Here is a 20,355-nt window from a genome sequence, read left to right as displayed (position 1 = left end):
TCACAGTTCAATTTCATGTTTATTGCCCTTTAATAAACGTAAATTGTATGTAGCATTTTTTATTTTTTTATTATAAAACAATGATAAGAAAAGGTGTTCCGTAAGAAATATTAAGGCGGAAATTTTGGAAAATGGCAGCATAAAAAAGTAATTGAATTCAAGCTCTCGACTTAATGTTTTCTCTAAATCTAATTATTTCTGAGAGACCTAATGGTGTTTTGCCTCTGGGAACATCAAAATGAAAAAGTAAATTGGTCCTGCCCTGAGTCTAAAGCTTACTATGAGACCTATGGTAATAACTTATTCCCTACATGGGCAATTTGGTAAAGAACAACTTCTTTAACTGAACTCAATTGTAAGCTACAGTACGGTCCATGAGAGTCTGCAGGGAGGAGGCTATTTACTATGTGACTTCAAAGCAGCCAATGAGGACAGTGCGGTGTTGCCAATTCTAATAATACCAGCTGATTTGAAAATATTGTTTAGTATATTTTAATGAGTGTTAAAAAGCAGTGAACGAGTAATGTTGCAACTTCGCGCTAGTCAAGTCTTGGTACTGGCTGACTCCAACTGCAGACTCTCGTCGTCCCTAGTACTGTATAAAACCATTGCTTCCTGCTCTCAACTAGTTCGAAGCCACCCTTCAGCTGAAGGTTCTGACAAATAAAGAAATTTTGTTTAAAGATAAAGATAGCTGCCTGAATTAAATTTATTTCTTTATGAAGAGCCATACAATAATAACTATCAGTAATTTTGCCCTTTGGGTACACCATATCCAGTATGGACCTTAAAAAAACGTTAAAATTTGTTTTTTAGTAATAAGTTTGTTCATTTTAAATGTAAATATAACATACTTAACATTCAATTTTTACTAAATCCTCTTCTTACTTTCCAATAATTAAGAAGTCATTGAAATAACTTAAAAATAAATGTGGTTTCTTACTCAATTTAATGGGGACCATTGGAACACATTCATATCTAAAACACTTCACCAAGGCTGTGTGATAAGAGTAGTCACCACCCACACAACAACCTGATTCTATCTGAAGCGAGTTGCAGACTTCCAGCAGTCCCACTTTAGTTGTGTTGGTGAGAGTGTTTCTTCTGCTTCCGTTATTTGTAGTGATTCTCAGCTGAAATGCATTTGAAAGGTGCCAATATAAATGAGGCAATCCCTTCTTTTTCCTTTGAAACATCGGTTCTCAAATTGATGTTAGAAGGAATGGAATGCAATGCAAACAGAGTAGCTCAGGTATGGTGGTAGGTAATATTTGAAAGCTTAATTTAATTGAAGTTTTAATTTAAAAAAAGTACAAATAGTCCTAAATAAAACTGTATTAGCCACTGTTTTTCTCCCTTTAATGCCAATATTTCATGTCGGAAATTCTAGTTATGTCGCTGATTTTACTACTTTCTTCTGGAAACCTTTGGAGAGGAGAAGTGTCAATTTTAACAAAACTATAACTTAAAAAAAATAGTTTTCTCTCTTAAAATAAGATAGAAAACTCCAGTCACAAAACTAGCACCGTTTGAATTGTCTAAATCAGTTAAAAAACACTTCTTAAGGCCAAATATTTTCAATTCAGTATTACTGTATTATGTTTATTGTGCTGAGGGGGTTCAGTTTAATTCCTAAACAATGCATTTAGTACTTTAGTAATAATACTTTAGCTTAACTTTCACTACCTGATAAGCTTAAGGGATCAAAATAATACAATTTTTTATTACCATGTTCAGAAAAATCTAAATCTTTATTCTTTCATATACGACGGTACACAATTAATTACTTCACAAAACAAAACACAAGTAAGTTTTGAATGGAATTATCAAGGTTGATTTTTGTGGATACTGTATTACATAAATTTAATCAAAGAAAAGAGTTATGGTAGGCAACTGGCAGCACTCTAGGAAAATTTTTGAGTGGAGCGAAGCGAAGCTCTTTGGGATCAACTTCAATGCAATCTTTATAATTCTTAATCCCAATTACGGCTGAACATATTTTAACTTAAGGTTGTTTTGTCAAATGTTTAAATGGTTTACACGTAACCAATTTCAATTTTTGATAATGCCTATATAATTTTAAACTTTAAAGTAACTCAAAGTTTTTAATATTTAAAATTGACCTTGGATTGCAATGTTGGTTAAAAAATAACAACGTTAATGTAAACAAAACAAAGAATCATAGCACCAAGCCATGACCCAAACACAGTAATAAAGGAAAAATTCGGATGATGACCACTGATAAAATAATTCACTGAAAAGTCTTAAGTTTACATTTAAGTTGCAGTTTGGAAAGACCACTGATCGAATAGGTAGATTCATAGGTAAAACATATTTTTTTAGATACAGTACGGTATGTAACAGATTTGATTTACATAGCTAATAGGGAGTGATGAAGGAAAGGACGTAATACAGGTGAGTAGTGCGGAGTGTGGGAAAAGTTTGTGGCATTTAGATAATTGTATGTAAAATACCAAAATGCTATGGGAAGGGGGGAAACAAGTCCATGACGTTGTGAAGGAAGTAGTAAAGGCTGGCAGTGCGGAGTGTGGGAACCATTTGTGGCAGTTATATTAATGTATCTGCAATCCTAAAAACCTATGGTAAGGGAGGGAAACAGGTCCAAGACATAGGAAGTGTTGAAGGAAGTAGTAAAGGCGAACAGTACAGAGTGTGGGAACGCTTTGGGGCAGTTAGATTAATGTATCTCAAATATTAAAATGCTATTGGAAGGGAGGGAAACAGGTCCACGAGGTAGGAAATGGTAAAGGAATTAGTAAAGGCTATAGCAGTGCGGAATAAGGGAACACTTTTGAATTGAATTGAACTTTGGAGCAGTTAGATTAAAGTATCTGCAATCCTAATATTCTATGGGAATGGAGGGAAACAGGTCCACGATGTAGGAAGTGGTGAAGCAGGGAGTAAAGGCTAGCAGTGCGGATTGTGGGAACGCTTTGGGGCAGTTAGATTAATGTATCTAAAATACTAAAATGCTATGGGAAGGAAAGGAAAAAGTTCCACGAAGTAGTAAAGGCTAGCAGTGCAGAGTGTGGGAACATTTGTATTTTGATTATATCTACAAACATTTTTTAATTTATTGCTTTATTAAAAACCATGAAACATGATTGCTCCGCTCAACTGAAACTATCAAAGCTCAGACAATCTGAAACTCATAAACTTAATCTTAATACAAATTAATTAAACATAATCTTCAAGGATATAAATAAAGGGGCAAGGAGTTAAGATTTCATTTGAATTAAAAAAGGTGTATACCTGCTAATACAAAATCCATACAATTGCAGAAGCAAACTAATTTGGGTTAGGGGCCATTTTAGGTGACTCAAAGACATTTTCTCATCTTTACATGTCAAATTTAACATTTGAAAATAAATATTTAAGGACAACACACGCATACACTACACATTTACGGTAGGTAAATTACTTTATAATGGACGCTAACCCATTGGATTTTTAAAGTGTAGACTTCTCATTTGAAGCATTATCTCAATAATCTCAATAAATTTAAATCAATATATAAGAGTTGGAAAAATATACAGCTCTGTGTCCTAAACTTTTTTACCTACGACCGTTTTTTAAAGTAGCCATGTCAGTTCAGTTCTTAGAATTGAAAAGTTCACTTAACAGCTGTTTACTTTCATATTAGCATAGTTTCATTTCATATCAGCATAGTTTTTCTCATATCAACACGGGTAACGGACCAATGAGGTTCAAGGATTGAGAGAAAAGAAGTACAATTGTAATACTTCGAAAATCAGCTGAGCTGATCAGTTGAGAATTTTAATTGTTGATCCGGCTTGTTCCTGTTGATACTCGTATTCTTAACCTAAGTTGGTGGAAGTTAAATGAACAATGAAGGTTGATTTTAAAATATCAGTTAGTGAAAGTGATGTTGACGAGATAGAAATGAGAGCTCAAACTGTTTGTGCTAATCTTTTGCCACCAAAATCAAAACAAATGTACCATATGCAATTACATACCAGCAATTCATTAAATGAACAAAACAAAATAAGGTTAAATTGATAAATGAAAATGTTCTTCTGGTTTATTTTGAGAACCTTTTAACCACTTTTTCACCCAACTCGTTGTGGACCACATATTCGATGCTGATATCTAACTGTAAATTAACTGTTTCACCATATTATTCAGTTGTCCAAAAATATATGCAATATTTCCCTAATTGTACCTGATACAGTATTTATGGTAAGAATGCTGCTAGCAGAACCTATTGCCTGAAAAAGTAACTATTATTTAACAAAGTTTTACAAACACGTAATTACATGAAATCAGCTGATTATACAATAAGTCGGTGCATCACTTTCAGTGACAATGACAATAAAACGAAAACATAACCTCTCTAGGAAGTTATGAGTAGTGATTGTTAGTAATAAAAACCCAGATTTTTAGTAATTAAAAAACGGTCCTAGGTAAAGTAGTGTACGCAACTCGCGTTAATTTTACGGCATTTAGGACATTTTACACATTTTAGGACAATTCTAGGACATTTACGACACTCGTAGAAGTTTTTAAAGTTGCGTAAACTACTATTGCCCTATTACTTTTCATTACTTATTTTTATACTTATTCTTATTACTTTTACCCTCCTTTTTTAATTTTTTTCCCTCGGTAGAAAAAGAGCTACACTAGACCCGAATGCATGTACTAAAAACAACAATTTTTGCTGGAGTATGACAAAAAAGAAAAGAAAACATAACAAAGGCTGAATAAAAATAAATGTAGGTAGCCTACGGTAGTCGTTCAATTTAGCAAAATAATAAACCATTCTATTTTCCTCAATAGTAAACCTTAGCTAAGACACCAATGAGACAAAAAAGTAATAAACATTATCAGCAAACTGACACATACTTTCTCTTAAATAAGCTTGTAAGATAAAGGTTGTTTACAACTTGTATACAACCTTTATCATGGTGGGAGTAGGTAACAATATTATAGGTTAGGTAATAATATTCTACAGGGATAGGTCACAAAAGCTGCAATAGCTTTTGAGCCGTAATTGTTACAGCAATTGCACTATTTTTGTTTAGAATTATAAGGACCATAACACATTAAATTTAATAAAAACCCGCCTTTTCCCTAAAACCCCATATTTTGTTATTTTCTGTTTTTTTTTATGGTAAGTAACATAAGTTACAATAAATTTTGGAACAGTTATTTTTTACGGCGGTGGAATTTTTACAATTTTGTTCAGAATTTAAAGGACTATAACATACTAATTTTTTTATCGAAATCGTTCAGGCCGTTTTAGAGAAAATGCGATTTTTCGGTTATTTTATGTGTATAGAATAATCACCATTAAAAATAAAAATGTTGAAAGAAAAAAATCGCCTGGAGATATAATGAATCAGTACATACATGCCAAATTTCATCAAAATCGGACGACAGGTGTGGTCAGTAGATCTGTACATATCCGCACACACACACACACACACAGACATCACTTCAAAAACAACTTCTTTGGGTTCAGGGGACCCAAAATGGATATATCCACTCAAAACTCAAACTTGAAAATTTTGACGAAACCAATACTTTCTCCATATACTATGTATAGGGGGAGAAAGTAAAAATGGTAAAAAAATGAAAAAAATGGTATAGAGGGAAAAAGTGACCCAAAAACGGATATATCCACTCGAAACTCTAGCTCGAAAATGTTTATGAAAACAATACTTTCTCCATATAGGCTACTATGTATAGGGGGAGAAAGTAAAAATTGTAAAAAAATTGTCTGACAACAGAGCATTCAATTTTAATCAAATCGTAAAAGTAAATATTACACTTCACTTCCCTGTTTGTAGAAATTATGCCAGAGGGAACAATACTACCTAATGAATTAGAAGTATTGCCAAAAAACAATATAATTTTTATGACAAGAGTAAGCTACAAGATTAATTTATCAAATAATCTTTTTTGTAATTGTTATTTTATTGCAATAATTTTATTTTACTTACTACTAATGTTTAATCTTTGAGATTTATATACACGGTACATTCACAGTCTTTGTTTTGTATTACTTCATCTTTGGTCTAAGTATATGTCCCTCCTAGTAACAATTTATTTGAGTTAGTAAAGTTCACATTTTTGTGATGAATCGTGTAAATTGGCTATTTATTTAGTGTTGTCAGGAGGTTGGTGTGAGCCATCTCAATCTGAGAGCCATCTAGATCCATTTAGATTACATAAACATCTATAGATTGTATCTCGATCTTACAGATTGAAGATTCTACGGGAAAGAAATTCACTTTTGCTGATATCCTTGCACAAAGCAAGGCAATCTCCACAGGACTCAGACAAACTGGCATCTCCCCAGGAGACTATGTTGTGCTTTGTTGCAGAAAAAGTTGTCTCGCCTTTGCCGTTGAACTGGGTGTCATGTTTACTGGGGCCATTCCAGTCTTGATTCATATAACATGTGAGTTGAAAATAATCAGTGCAGTTATTGTTCTAGTTTAATATTAGAATTTTCTGATGGCGTGGGGGTCTGGTGAATTTACATAATTACTTATACAATTGCTCAGCAAAAACTGGTCCAGTGCACTAATAAGTTCACAGATGCACTCCCAGTCCCAGTCTCATGCAAAATAGTGGAACAGCCAAAACCATTGTACGAATTAATTCAAAAAGAAACACACCAACAAGGGGAACAAGGGGAAATTGCTCAAAACCGCTTAAAGCCTATTTGGCACTAATTACTCCATTGACCATTACTGAAGTTCATCATTAACTTCCTAGAAATTTACAAGATTTTTTTAATGTCCGCAAGTTTATCATTCAAACATCAACTAATTATGATTTCAGCTGCCAGTGAGATTCACAAGTACACCTCTAAACACTACATAAAGGCAATTTTCTGTGACACTACAGATGTACAAGTAGTGGATCAATCAATAACAGAAATGAATCCAAAACCAATTTTGGTTGCCACAATCGATGTCAATCATTCCATTATGAAAACCTTACTTTCATCCAGTGGTAAATTCTCTGTTTATGAAGTAACGGATATCAAAAAGAAGGTAGTTTTGGTGTTGTTCACCAGTGGAACCACGTCCACTCCTAAGGGAGTTCAGATAACAGATTTGGGTCTCCAGCGAAATGCAAGTTCGTAAGTAATGCACTGATTCTTGTGTTAGCCTTCTTAATTTTTAAAAATTTCACCAAGATTCCATATGTTAATTAATTGATAGTAAGGTCTTACCTTAGCAATCCTATTTTGTTGATCCAAAATGAATTTCAGACCCGAAGGTCCATCATCTAGGTTTATGATCTAGGAGTCTAGGTTTATTAATACCAATAATACCTTACCATCAATTAATCTATCTATCTGTGCGTTTGTATGAGCTAAACTCAAAAACTACTAAACTGATTGGGCTAAACTCAACAAAAATAAAGTTACCGCTCCGAAGATAAATATAGCACTATTACCCCATCGATATTGACCTAGGACTCTGCCCCGCCGGCTTTCAAAATTCTGAGGCGAGGGATTTAAAAGTAAATATTGATTGGTCTCCATGGTAACAAAGCACAATCTCACAAAGTTTAAATGTAAACAAGCATACTGTCAAATAATTTTTTTATTATTTTTTTTTTTTTACAAGTACCTATTTCATTTACAATCTGTTCTATACTGGTACAATAATGTCACAATTCGTCCAGGGTATTCTCCACACAAAGAAGCTAAAGCTTGACCGAGATGCAGTCTAGGTCATAAAGAAATTGAATGCCAGAAATGGCGCGAGCCCCGAGTGCTTAGGTCACACTTCCCTATTATCGATGAGGTTGACTGCCTGGAAATTTAGATGATTTTCTAATTTTCTTTGATATTTTTCGCTTCGTTTCTTTATTTCTTCTCTGATAAATGGTAATTTTGTATCTTGTTGAATAACTTTATTAGACACATACCAAGGTGCTTGTAAAATTTTTCTTAGTGTTTTAGATTGAAATCTTTGAATTATTTCTATATTTGAGTTTGAAGAGGTAAAAGTAATTTGTTTTCAACAGATATTTTGAATTTCGACCAATAAGCCAATCTAGTTTGTTTGTTTTAAAATTTAAATGAAATATTTTGTTCCAAATGTGAGAATGTCATGTAAGTCTTCTATCGAGATGCATACCAAGGTACTTAACTTCGTTTGATTGTGGAAGCATGACAGGGTGATTGGTACCATAGCCATCTCTAATACATTGGTACTCAATATGACAAACATTTTTTGGTGTAAGTACAAAGTAAATGCAGTGCCTGTGATGATGCATATAAAAAGTTCCAAGTCTAAAAATTAGCTTTTCAAAGAATTATTTTATGTTTTTCAAAAATAACTATGTTTTTAAACTGAATACAGCTATTTCCCAATTACCTGTAAATGGATTTGAGTAGATAATGTCATTTTTGTGTTCTACATTAAATTTTGAATAAAAATAATATAAAATGACAGGGGGTCAGTTGTAAAAACTCCATTGTAAATAGATTCAAAGATAAAAATTAAGATGTTTGATAAAAATTTAAAATACTAATTTGATAATTTGATCTATTGCATTTGTTCACACCCTGTATACAAGAAAGTTTCCGAATATGGTAAAAACAGTGCCATTTTATAAGCTTTCCACGCTACACCATTGAGCTTTATGTCTTCATATGTACGCTTTACTGGTTTGAAGACTACAAAACATGGTGTCTTTAACGTTTAAAACATAGAAAGTCGGCATTTATCAAGCAAAAGTTGTATTTTTGTTTCAGCTTGAACAGTAAAAACATTAAAAAGTTCCCTTATTTCTGGTATTCAAACCACTAAAACAAACAAAAGAAAATCTAAACCTCAATTAGTGTAGCATATCGTTGGAAGCTTATAAAGTGGCAAAGTTTTTAACATATTCGGACACTTTCTTGTATACAGGGTGTGAGAAAATGCAATAGACCAATGTTTTTTAAATTTTTATCAAACATCTTAATTTTTATCTTTGAATCTATTTACAATGGAGTTTTTACAACTGATCCCCTGTTATTTTCTGTTATTCTTATTCAAAATTTAATGTAGAACAGGAAAATGACATTATCTACCCAAATCCATTCACAGGTAATTGAGAAATAGCTGTATTAAGTTTAAAAAAAACATCGTTATTTTTGAAAAACATAAAATAATTCTTTGGGAAGCTCATTTTTAGACTTGGAACCTTTTATATGCATCATCACACTGCATTTACTTTGTACTTACACCAAAAAATGTTTGTCACACTGAGTACCAATCACCCTGTATACCCTCAATATAATCAACCTAGCAATATTCAGGTTAAAAAACATAACAAGTGTACACTTAGTGTTTCCCAACCTTTTGTATATGTTCCATTAGTGGTATGGAGGAGCCACTTCAGTGATCTGTGGTGGAATTCTAAGAACAAGCATAGGAACTTGGGGCAAGAGTGCCGCTTAAAGTTTAACCCCCCCAACAAATAGGTTAATGATTAACAATTGAAAATATCGAATTGCCCAGACAGCACACTTTCTCCTCAGGACATCCCACGGATATTGCGACAGGATATGCAAGATATCCCATAGTGGTCCTATGGTCAACTTGGGATATCACAGGATATCCACAGGAATGCCTAATGTCCCCGCCCGGGGATGTCCTACGGATAAGCTCACACGCATATCCATGGGACATCCGAGGTCATCCCAGGGTAGTCCTCAGGACATTCTCAGGACATATGGGACTACTATGGGATGTCCCTGGGATAAAGTGTGGTCTGGGCCTGAACATAAAAAACACAATATAATATAGATTTAGTATGAAAAGCTTAATTATAAGTTTAGTAAATTGATTAAATAGTTAATAAACACAAATTTTGAAGAAAAAAACGAGAAAAAAGTTTTTGGCCCAGACGGGTTTCGAACCTGGTACCTTCGCCTTGTGAGCCTCTTACCTTACCTCCTGAGCTATCTGCGCTTGTTGATTATGGGTGTTTTCAAGTGGTTAAAGAGTAGCTGACAGTTGCAATGGTCGCAATACTTAAAATATTTTTGATACTACAGTATAGGCTATATATGATTCTGTTTAGACCTCAAGTAGTTGAATTGTTTTTCTGGTAGTTGGAGAGGATACTGGTATTTGAATATAGATTATTTAATCACCATTAGATTAGCACTGTAATAATTGATTGTTATATGATTAAAATTAGTTTTTTTTTGTTTTATTAATTTAAAGTTATAATTAAATTCACATTTCACACAACTATGATACAACTCTAGTTTTCCTGAACTCAGTGGTAGTAATATGTCAGTAAAGTAAAGTCAACCCTTGCTAGCCATAGTATTAACAAGACATATTTTCAATCTGGGAAACCTTAAACTTTTAAAATAAATTATAAAACCTCAACATCTTAATGCGTGGGAATCTTATTTTTAGAAAAAAAACAGACCAAAATTATTTGTTAAATAATGAAGACGGCCCAATTATAAATTCGGAATTACTGAAAATAATTACATCAAGAACAACACTGTAACATATCCAAAATTCAAAAGATTAATTTTTCTAATATTATTTTTTATTTTTCCAATATCCTTTAAATCATCTGTTTTAACTTTGTTTAAAATTAATTTATTAAGTAAATATTTACTTTTTGTACTAGTGTAAACACAGCCTGAAGATGGAAACCAAGTTTCTGAAAGCACCAGTGAAAAAAACAAATTATTATATATTGGCCTTGTTGAACATTTAAATTTAGATATACTGTACATTTCATCAGTGGTAGTATTTTTTTTCTTCAGTTTGTTCCCGGGACATTACGGTACATTACAGGATATCCAGTGGATTTTGTACATGTCCCGGGATGTCATGGGACATTCTGGGATATCCTATGGCATTCGTACATATCCCGGGACTTTACAGGATATCCTGAGGTTAACTTACAAATCCCGGGACATTACGGTATATTGTAGGATATCCTGTGGATTTCGTACTCGTCCCGGGATTTTGCGGGATATCCTGAGGATAGCGCACATATCCTGAGACATTCTCAGGACATATGGGACTACTATGGGATGTCCCTGGGATAAAGTGTGCTGTCTGGGTGAAAGTATCGATTAATAATCAATAGGCCTATTTTTAACTATATCAATTATAAAATTAAACTGTCATAACCTAAACTTGCAGATAAGTAAATGAAAAAATCGAATGAAGGTTTTTACTAATCAAATGGATAGTTTCAATCGATATTAGCATAGCCCAATTAAGAAACTGTACCCATAACCTAACTACATTTTATTTTTTCAATTATCATTACCGGTAATGTATCATTCAAAAAATAATAATGTTACAAAAAGTTACATTTGCAGACTCTTGCCCTGTATGTAGCGAAAGAGTGTGCATGTAATGGGGCAAAAGGACGCACATTGTTTAAAAAAGCACGCAAGACATACTGATACAGATTTAATTAGTAAAAACACTCATTCACTTAAATACTACAAAACAATTTAAGTTTAGCACGTTCTTAGCGACAATTAGTTCTTTTTAGCAGTAATCACAAGTGAATTTGCTCCCATCCCCATAAATTGAACAAGAGTCATTCACTTGCATGAAGTGCATTGAATCCAGTCCTCCTTTGGAGGTTCCCCTAGACAGATAGTTTTGGTACCTACTTGATGTCCTTGGTTGTTGAATTGTTTTTTTTTTACCTTTGGATTTCTTAAACGAGGTATGAACACTGAAATAACATGTTTGGGGCATGTGAACTCTTGCCCTAACCTTAATGCGTACTCTTACCCCATGTTCAAAGTTTTTACATGTAATGAGCTGCTGCTCACTGTGGCCATTAATGGAACTAAACTAACATGGCTATAATTAGAGCATTAAATGACCATTTAAAGTGTATAGGATTGAAACGATTGAATTAATTATTGGAATAACGTACATACTAATTCCCAAATTCTTAAATATTATATCAAAATAATGGTACGGTAGAATTATTTTACCTCATTGTGAGATGAACCATCAAACTATGGAGGAATGAAGAGGGTACTGTCTTGCACCGGATGAGACTTAGTGGTACCTCAGAGTAGTAAGTGGTACCAACTAACTCAAGCGCAAAGTAAAAATTTCCGCTTTGGGTACTCGATCTTACCCAGTGCGCACTCTTTCCCCGAGTCTACTTTGTATGGTCGCCATTTCATTGAACAGTACTCTATTATATGTAAGAAATTGTTAGGGCAAGTGTGTCAGCATTAGTTGACGGCCCATTGGCAACTGTGGTGTCAACGTCAACGGTGTTCATTCTTCACTCGGGAATTCATCAATTTTAAAAATACAACCCTCCAAGGGTTATACTGTGGTTGGAAGATGGGTTAGCCAGGTTAGCAAAATAATAAATACCGTACACATAGTCCATCCAAAATTACCTCCACATAACCAAGTGGTACGCACAATATTTTTTCTTTTAAAGCTGCACATCAAGAAAAAAGGTTGGGAAACAAAAATATTCAACACATCCAAAACACCAAACAATTAGTTAAACCAGTTTTACTTACTTTCAGTGCAAAAGGTGCGACGGTCAGAGTTAAGTCACATTTACTGACAAGTCCATTCTCATGGGTCAGCTGCACTATGTCCTTGGTGTCCAGCCTGCTCAAAGGATACTGTCTTGTCCTCAGTGAAGCAAAGGATCCTGCCTCTCAGTTCAAAGCCATTGAAAAATATAAAGTAAGCTTTTAAAAACTTACAACCATTGAGGCATATAGATAAACTGAAATAGCCTAATGTAAATTGATGGATTATGCTCAAACCATTGAATCACTTAAGAAGCTGAAACATCATAGTTATCAATCAAGGTTAAGGGCGTGACATAGAGCACAAGGGCCTAGGTTTTTAGGATTTTTTGAGAGGATAGCGCTTATCTGAATGGGATAGAGTCCAAACTGGCACAGGAAACACAAAACTTTACACTCTACACAATTAATATACGCAAAACTTTGCAGTTTTGTGTTTCCTGTGCCAGTCTGGACTCTTTCCCATTCAGGTAAGCCTTAGTTATCGATCAAATAGACTGCTTAGGCCCCGTTTATGCACCAAGAGCGGGAGTGGGGCGATAGCGGGCCCGCTCCCGCTGTGAAAATTTTGTCAAAATTGTGCAAGCGATAGCGGTAGCGGTTGGTCAACGGAGAATGGAAGGGGGACACAGTCTTGCCAACTCAAACTCTGCCAAATAATTAACACAACTATTTGTCCATTCAAAAAATTGTATCATTCAATTCAAGTGCACGTGCGCGTGGATCAAGTTGGCAACCCTAGCTGCAGCCGCTCCCACTCCCGCCGTGCATAAACAGTCTCATTTGACTCAATGTAGTTGAAAACCACTCTATCCCAAGCAACCGCTGCAATTTCTAACTACACAGCGGTCGAATTAGAAACCGCAGCGGGAGGTCAACCGCTACCGCTATCGCTCTTCGTGCATAAACAGCCCCATTTAACTCAATGGTGTTGAAAATCGCTCCCGCTGTCACTACCGCTCCCGCTCTTGGTGCATAAACGGGGCCTTAAAACCAGTTTGAGTTGTAACAGAACCAGCGTAGTTAGATCAGTACCGGTAACTATATTCTGCTAGCTGATTCACAATGTTCAATCTTTGACTATCGTTAAAGATAGAACTTAGAACTAAATCTTTTCTACGTTAAAGTTGCAACCATTTAAACAATTAAAATGCACATAATAGAATTGAGCCACTGACAGAATGGGCTGCTGTAAATTTATAATTTCTGCAAATTAACTAACACCAGGCCAAGCTGGTAGGCAAAGTTCTTGTAAGCTATAGCATATTGTAAGTGACATTAGCTGATATCACAACAAAAGCTAAAGGAGAAAATGGAGTTTTAGACTGTATCACACTGTGTGTGAGTAGCTTCAGCTTTGTTCTTTTTAATAATAATTTGGTCACAGCTAGCCCATTTATAGGAGTGATGGTTACTTCAAAGTCTTATAACTTACTGAAGGTGGCCAATATTCTACCAGTTTCCAACCCTGGGACTATTATAGTCTTAGTCTCTTTACGTTGTATGAAAACATTGTGAATCAAAATTATTGGTCTCAGTTGTCAACCAAACAGTTGAAAGGGTGAATGGAGCAAGGTATTTTGACTTAGAGAAAGTAAGGGGTGGATGTTCAGCTTTGTGCATTTTACGACGCAAATAGAGATATTTAAAATTAGTTTCTAACAAACGTTTAAACAACTCTAAGATGTAACTAGAATTACTCAAATTTAAGCATAACGTTTTCCTCGGATTTATGATTCATACTATGCGGCTCATTGAGCTACACGGGTTCTCTAGTACTGTAAATTGGCTGATACCTAAATGGTGACGTTTACATACATTGTTGTGCTACGCACCATAAAGCTTTCTATAGGCTATTCATTAACTTAGGCCTACAAAATTCCTTTGGCTACTAAGTTAGCCCACATTGAACTGAAAGTCATTTTTATTTCTTAATAAAGATAATTCCTAATTTGTGTTTTGTTTCTGTCTAATAAGGTAAGTCTTTGTCTTAATCTTATAATTATGAATTATTTTAAGAATAAATAGATTTGGTAAGTTACAATATAAAATTTATTAATGAAATACAAATATGAGATAAGTTATTGGTTGAATTTAGCTACAGGGTAAGTTAACAATGGTAAATTTTCAAAATGGTGGGGGTTCCAAGGTGGATCAAAAGATTCTAGGCTTATATTGGGCTGGTTTCTTCTAAAGTACACTAATTAATATTTAAATAGGCTATGAGCTCTTAATCCAGGGAGGGGTGGTCGTGCCGGTTCGAATGATATATTAGGCTTCTTTAAAATGCAAATAATTTAATTTAGTTATTGTTCTGAAATAAGTTAAGCTAGGTTCATGATGCTATTAATATAGGCTAATAATGTTAATGTCCAAAGAAAGATTCCAAATGGTTTCACTGAATTTAATGAAATAAAATAGAATTTGAAGATTAAATTTTGAATAAAAGTTCAATTTGAAATATGTATATCTTGATGAGTTGAGTTTTTGGGCCTAGTAGGCTGTACTGATTAAATGTCCAATGAAGATTAAATTTGTCCTTAGTTAAATAAGATGGATGATGGTTACCAAATTTGGAGTGTCTGTCTTCTTATAGCCTAAATTGGTACTCTTCAATGCACTTGTCCAATACTTTTGGATGATGAGAAATTTAAAATATAGGTTTTACTTTGGGATTATAAATTTTAGTTTAAATCAAACACAATTTCCAATAGAATGATGTTCACACTGTGAAGAGTTGGCAGGATCTGGGGAGAGGCAATGGTAGAAGCTCAGGAAGTCCATGTCCATTGTTGCAATGATGCACAGCTGGTTAAATTTACATGAATGACACTTGCCACAGTAATTTTGATTTTCTTTGGATAATTTTGAAAAGTAATACTATATTTAAGATGTTATTACTATATTGCAATTTTCTTACAATTATATATTATTCTAAATAAATGATTATTGTTGGTTTTTGATGAGTACTTAATAGGTATGGAGAGAATTTGCATAAATATTTTATTGTAACATGAAATAGGATGATGTTTCTGTGGGGTGATGGGATATTATATAACATTGAACAAAATTTGATAAAATAACACATTAACAAGGAGAAACATATTAAATAACTGATAATACATTATCAGGGGCATTAACAGACATTATGGGAGAAAATACACAAAATAATACAGAAATTAATGTTAATGATGAATGAATGACATGTAATATTACAGTTGTTAGTCAAAGTATCAGGGACGTATTTAACTATCTGCCACCTCTAGGCAGCAATGTTAGCCGCCCCCTCCCCCCACCATCGTCAGCGCGCTCACCGACCACAATAAGATTACCCCAATACATGCCCTGCCAGCTGTTTTTGAAGAAAAGTAATCGGCAATTGCATGCTGCATCAACAAATCTAATAACATTTTGAGCTTCTTTAACAGAAAATTTTGTTTCCCCGTTTGTGTTCTGAAACACGATTCTGTTTTGCATACATGGAATGCAATGTTGTATCCAATCAGAAAATTCAAAATCGTGTATTGCGGCGTGTAAACGGTACACAAAAACGTCCATATACAAGGGTTCTTATAACGTTTTTCATTGATCACTTTTAGTCAGATATACAATCACAAATACTTTTATTCACAAAACTGTTATATTTTAATACTAAATTAATCAAAACAAAAAAAAGTTTGTATAAAAAAGTAAGTGGATCTGACTAAAGGTGTTCAATATGAAAAGCGTTATAAGCATATCCATGACAGATCCTACTTAAAAAGAATAACATACATTTTGAATGAGTTAAGTTGGTAGTTGGTTCACACGTTTCTCCTTGATTTAAACCTAGAAAATAAATTAACAGTCCAAGTTAAGTCCAAGGAGTTCAGCAGTTACTTATTTATTTATTTATTATACATACCAACGGCAGAGCCATTTGATAAAAATCAACAAACAGTTTTCAACTTATAACACAAAATCAATGTGACAATCAATAGAACAATAGAAAAATCAACAATAAATAACAATATAAATAAATAACAATACCCGTAACAATAAATATGAAAATGAATATAATGAATCACAAAAAGTAAAAAATTGCGTAAGGCTGAATAACAACAAAAAATGAATGTTGGTGAGACAATACATCGACAAAAGTTCGATTAAGGAGTTGCATTTTGTTGCGCGCCAAGGACAGTGAGGAACTTTCTTCGAGCTAGTTTGAAGCAAGGTCGAAGAAGAAGTCCACTGCGCCTGACACCGTGTTTCCCAGGCGAAGAATCCTAGCGAGTGGACTGTTGGCGTCATAGGATGTTGACCTGAAGCGCCGGCCAAAAAATGCTCTGAAACGAGTTCTGCCTGAAACCCTGATGTCGATCTCCAGAAGAAGTTCGGGGCAACTGAGAATGCCATTCATAATCTTACTTCTTCAATATTAAGACTGCTAGTTAACAATGTCTTTCTTCAGAAGATTGGCTTCTTAAATAATATGTTGCCCTTTCAAGGCATGAAAATGATCTTTCTGGTGAGCATTTTTATGTAGCTGTGCTTGCAAATATCAATATCTACATAAACTGATTGAGGATCTTCTTCTCAAATTTCTTTAAAAAGCCTTCACAGATGGATTTTGTTAGGTTTTTTACTCGGACATTTGGCTTCAAGTTCGAGTTTAATATCATTTTTGTTCTCATCTTGGCTGGGGGTTTCTTTATTTTTCAAGTCTTGCCTTGACACTTCCAGTACAGGAAACTCATCAAAGAAGCAACATCTGATAAGTGTTGAGATTGATCACCAGCTTCTCTTAGTTTATGTCCATTTACAGATGAGCCTTTACAGATGATCTTTCATTTACAGATGTCAATGTCATACACGCCGCTGCGTAGTAACGTTAACGTAACAAACGATAGCAGGTAGGCCTACACTGTAGTGTAGTCACTTAAACTTAATAGATTTTTATTAATATCATTAATACATTTATGAATATTTAATACAATAATTTTTACTTCATATAATCCTTTACTTTCATTATATTCCTACAATCTACAATTGGCATATTACATTTGTACATAAATGGTTAACACGTTTCCCGGTCTCCCAGTGGTGGAACTGGATGTGTCATACAATTTATGGCTAGCTGACAGGAAAAAATATTACCTAATACATTTTAACTAATATATATGAATATCACTACAACTTTTCTTTACTAAAAAAATTTACATACAAAATTATTACTTTCTTCTATATCATCGTAATTCCTCATCTTTTTGCTAATTTCATTGCACAATAGACTCAATCTGCTAACGTTACTTACCAACTACTGCTAATTAGCCACCACCCCACAATGGGGGTCTGGCGAGCCAAAGGCGAGTCCTTTATAAGATACATTGACTAACAACAATGCATGTAAACGTTACTATTTACGTATCAGCCAATTTACAGTATTTGCTTTTTTGGAAATGCAGCATTGCTTTGTCATTTACATTATTTGTTACCAATGAAGCTGCAAGGTACCCGAATAAAAGCCAGCTTCACTACAAGTAAATTCTACTACACCTAACTTTCCGAAGAGAGATTATATTGACAGCTTTATGTAATTGATAAGGCTAAGACAACTGACATCCGCATGTCCAGGAATTCCAGCTTTAACAGTAACCCCACGACCAATTGCTCAAAACTGTGCTAGAGCATTATTCATTGCCACAAAAATATGCTAAGATGACCGATGTGACGAAGGAAAAAATCAAACTTACACAGCTTAAGGTTGGACTTCCCTTTGAAGTAAGAAAGTGCCGTCTCAACAAACAGATATTTTTTCTCAAATAAAAGCATTGATTTTATCTTCTTTACACTGATGAAATCGCGGAAGTGTTAACCACAAAAGATTCACCAATATACGATTTTAATACTACTTAAGGGTTCTTCCAAAAGAAGAGAAACCAGTTAACATAGTAATAATAACTCCGATAACGTGCGGTATGGGACATATGTTGTAACTAACGCAATAGTCATTATTGTTTTTTCAACGATTGTTCATTAAACAATGCGAAATGCTCAAAATTTGTAAAATTGTACTCTATTTATCGCAGTTAGATGAATGAGCTCAAGCCTTGAAAGTAACTGTCGATTTCGATGGGTTTTACCTAGTTATTTATATTTAGCGGGATTGTTGATTTCTTACACGGGATTTTTGTATATTGATGATGAGACTAAATCTATAAAGGGGAGCAGGTTAGAATAAATCAAAGTGGATAAAGTAAAGAAGACAACATATTCTCAGCCCTGTTTAAGCTCACTTGTCTCCTTGTCTCCTTGTCCAGGCGCTCAATCTTTATTTTTTGGATAGCCCTTTTATATTAATTTTTCTGCACTAACAATTAACTCTGTTATTCTAGGTCAATAGTTGGACTGTGCAATCTAGTATTTTGAATCTTTATGTTAAGGAACCTACACTTGCTTCAGTGGACCTCTCTTCACTCACAGTGGTTGTTGTTGGTGAGCAAAAAAGTCAAGTCATAACATAACCTAATTAGCATAAGTCAATTTTGTCTTAAATTACTTCCTCTGTGCACCTGCACCTTTTTTTCTTTTTTTTTCGAAGTTGAAGGAGGGAGGCCTCGTTGACTAACCCTCCCACACCAGCCAGGGAGGAACTGGCTCCTGGTGGAGACCTACATTACACGGTGTGGAAGACCCTAAATCGAATCAGGGTCGAGGTACCAAAATGCAAAACAAACATGCAGAAATGGGGTCTCTTAATCTTACAAGTTGAAGAAAACATCTTGTGTGCGAGTGGTGCTGTTCAGGATCCTGGCCATCTGCTGATCTGTCCACGCCTAGACCAGTCTTGCACATAGATGATCTTTTACAAGCGAATGACAATTAAAGCCATATCGGTAGCTAATTTTTGGAAAAGTGAAGTCTGATTTCCGGACACGAAAAGTAAGTACCTGCACCTTGATTTGGGTAAGTCTGTAGATTTCTTAAGGTGGGGCAAAGACTAGGAAGCTACAATATAATCTAACTTAGTATCCCATTTCCCAATAGTTACAGTGGAGTTCACTTTCTATAACTTAGAATAACAGTGATTCGATTGGTAGGTAAACAACGAGTACAAGAAACTAAGATGATTATTATTAGTGAATTTCCCATGCGGAATAAGCGATTATCGGTATCATGATATGAACTATAGACCCAGGACTGATTTACTTTTTTCATCCCTAGAGGACAAAAACAACATTTGATTGATCATTGAGCGTCCCCATCGCAATGATTGATAATTGATAATTGATATTTGTTCAAATATTTGTATATACACAGTGTATGTGTGTGTCCACTAACATGATAACTCGAGTAAATTTGGTTAATAAATAATAAGCTTTTGCCTTCTAGACACAGTAACAATAAACTTAAATTTATGATATAAATCAAATCAAATCAATTTATTCATCACAAGAATTCACAATAAAGAGGCTTAATATCAGGAATGAATATGTGACATGTTAGTACAAATCACACATTATAAATAGTTTACACATAAATAAATATATACAAATATTAAGATTACAGTTGATAGGATAAAAATGAATTCATGTCACAAAGTGCAATCAGTTTTTCTAAAAGTTTGTTTTAAAATTATTAAAGCTCAAAGACTGTTCCGTGAAATAAAAGGACAATTTGTTGTAGACTTGCATTGATAATAGGGCCCATGTGAAATAAAGCTAATTTATGGCTTGGAATTTCCAAAAGTTGTTTGTGTCTAGTTTCAATTATGAGTTTTTTACAGTTTTCAAATAAATTAAGGTTGTTTTTTA

General features: G+C 34.1%; 1 protein-coding gene across 2 annotated transcripts in view; it reads left to right on the top strand.

Moving 5' to 3' along the window:
* The first annotated feature begins 1,081 nt into the window (after window positions 1–1,081).
* Window positions 1,082–20,355, top strand: part of LOC129004406 (uncharacterized) — a 28,205-nt gene continuing 8,931 nt past the window's right edge. Inside the window, exons 1-5 of one of the 2 annotated variants that reach the window (XM_054432978.1) lie at window positions 1,082–1,252; window positions 6,247–6,445; window positions 6,832–7,135; window positions 12,551–12,716; window positions 18,937–19,036. In XM_054432978.1, the coding sequence (XP_054288953.1) occupies window positions 1,139–1,252; window positions 6,247–6,445; window positions 6,832–7,135; window positions 12,551–12,716; window positions 18,937–19,036 (883 nt within the window). In that variant the 5' untranslated portion in view covers window positions 1,082–1,138. Of the gene's footprint in view, window positions 1,261–6,246; window positions 6,446–6,831; window positions 7,136–12,550; window positions 12,717–18,936; window positions 19,037–20,355 lie in introns of both variants that reach the window. The other variant, XM_054432979.1, reaches the window with a different exon arrangement.

This window comes from Macrosteles quadrilineatus, unplaced genomic scaffold (genome assembly GCF_028750875.1).
Source record: "Macrosteles quadrilineatus isolate MER2022 unplaced genomic scaffold, UCM_ALF_1.0 Scaffold_9__3_contigs__length_116548681, whole genome shotgun sequence".
Classification (NCBI taxonomy): Eukaryota; Metazoa; Arthropoda; class Insecta; order Hemiptera; family Cicadellidae; genus Macrosteles; species Macrosteles quadrilineatus.
The sequence above is the reverse complement of the archived record's forward strand: the minus strand, read 5'-3'. Positions and strand labels throughout refer to the sequence as shown.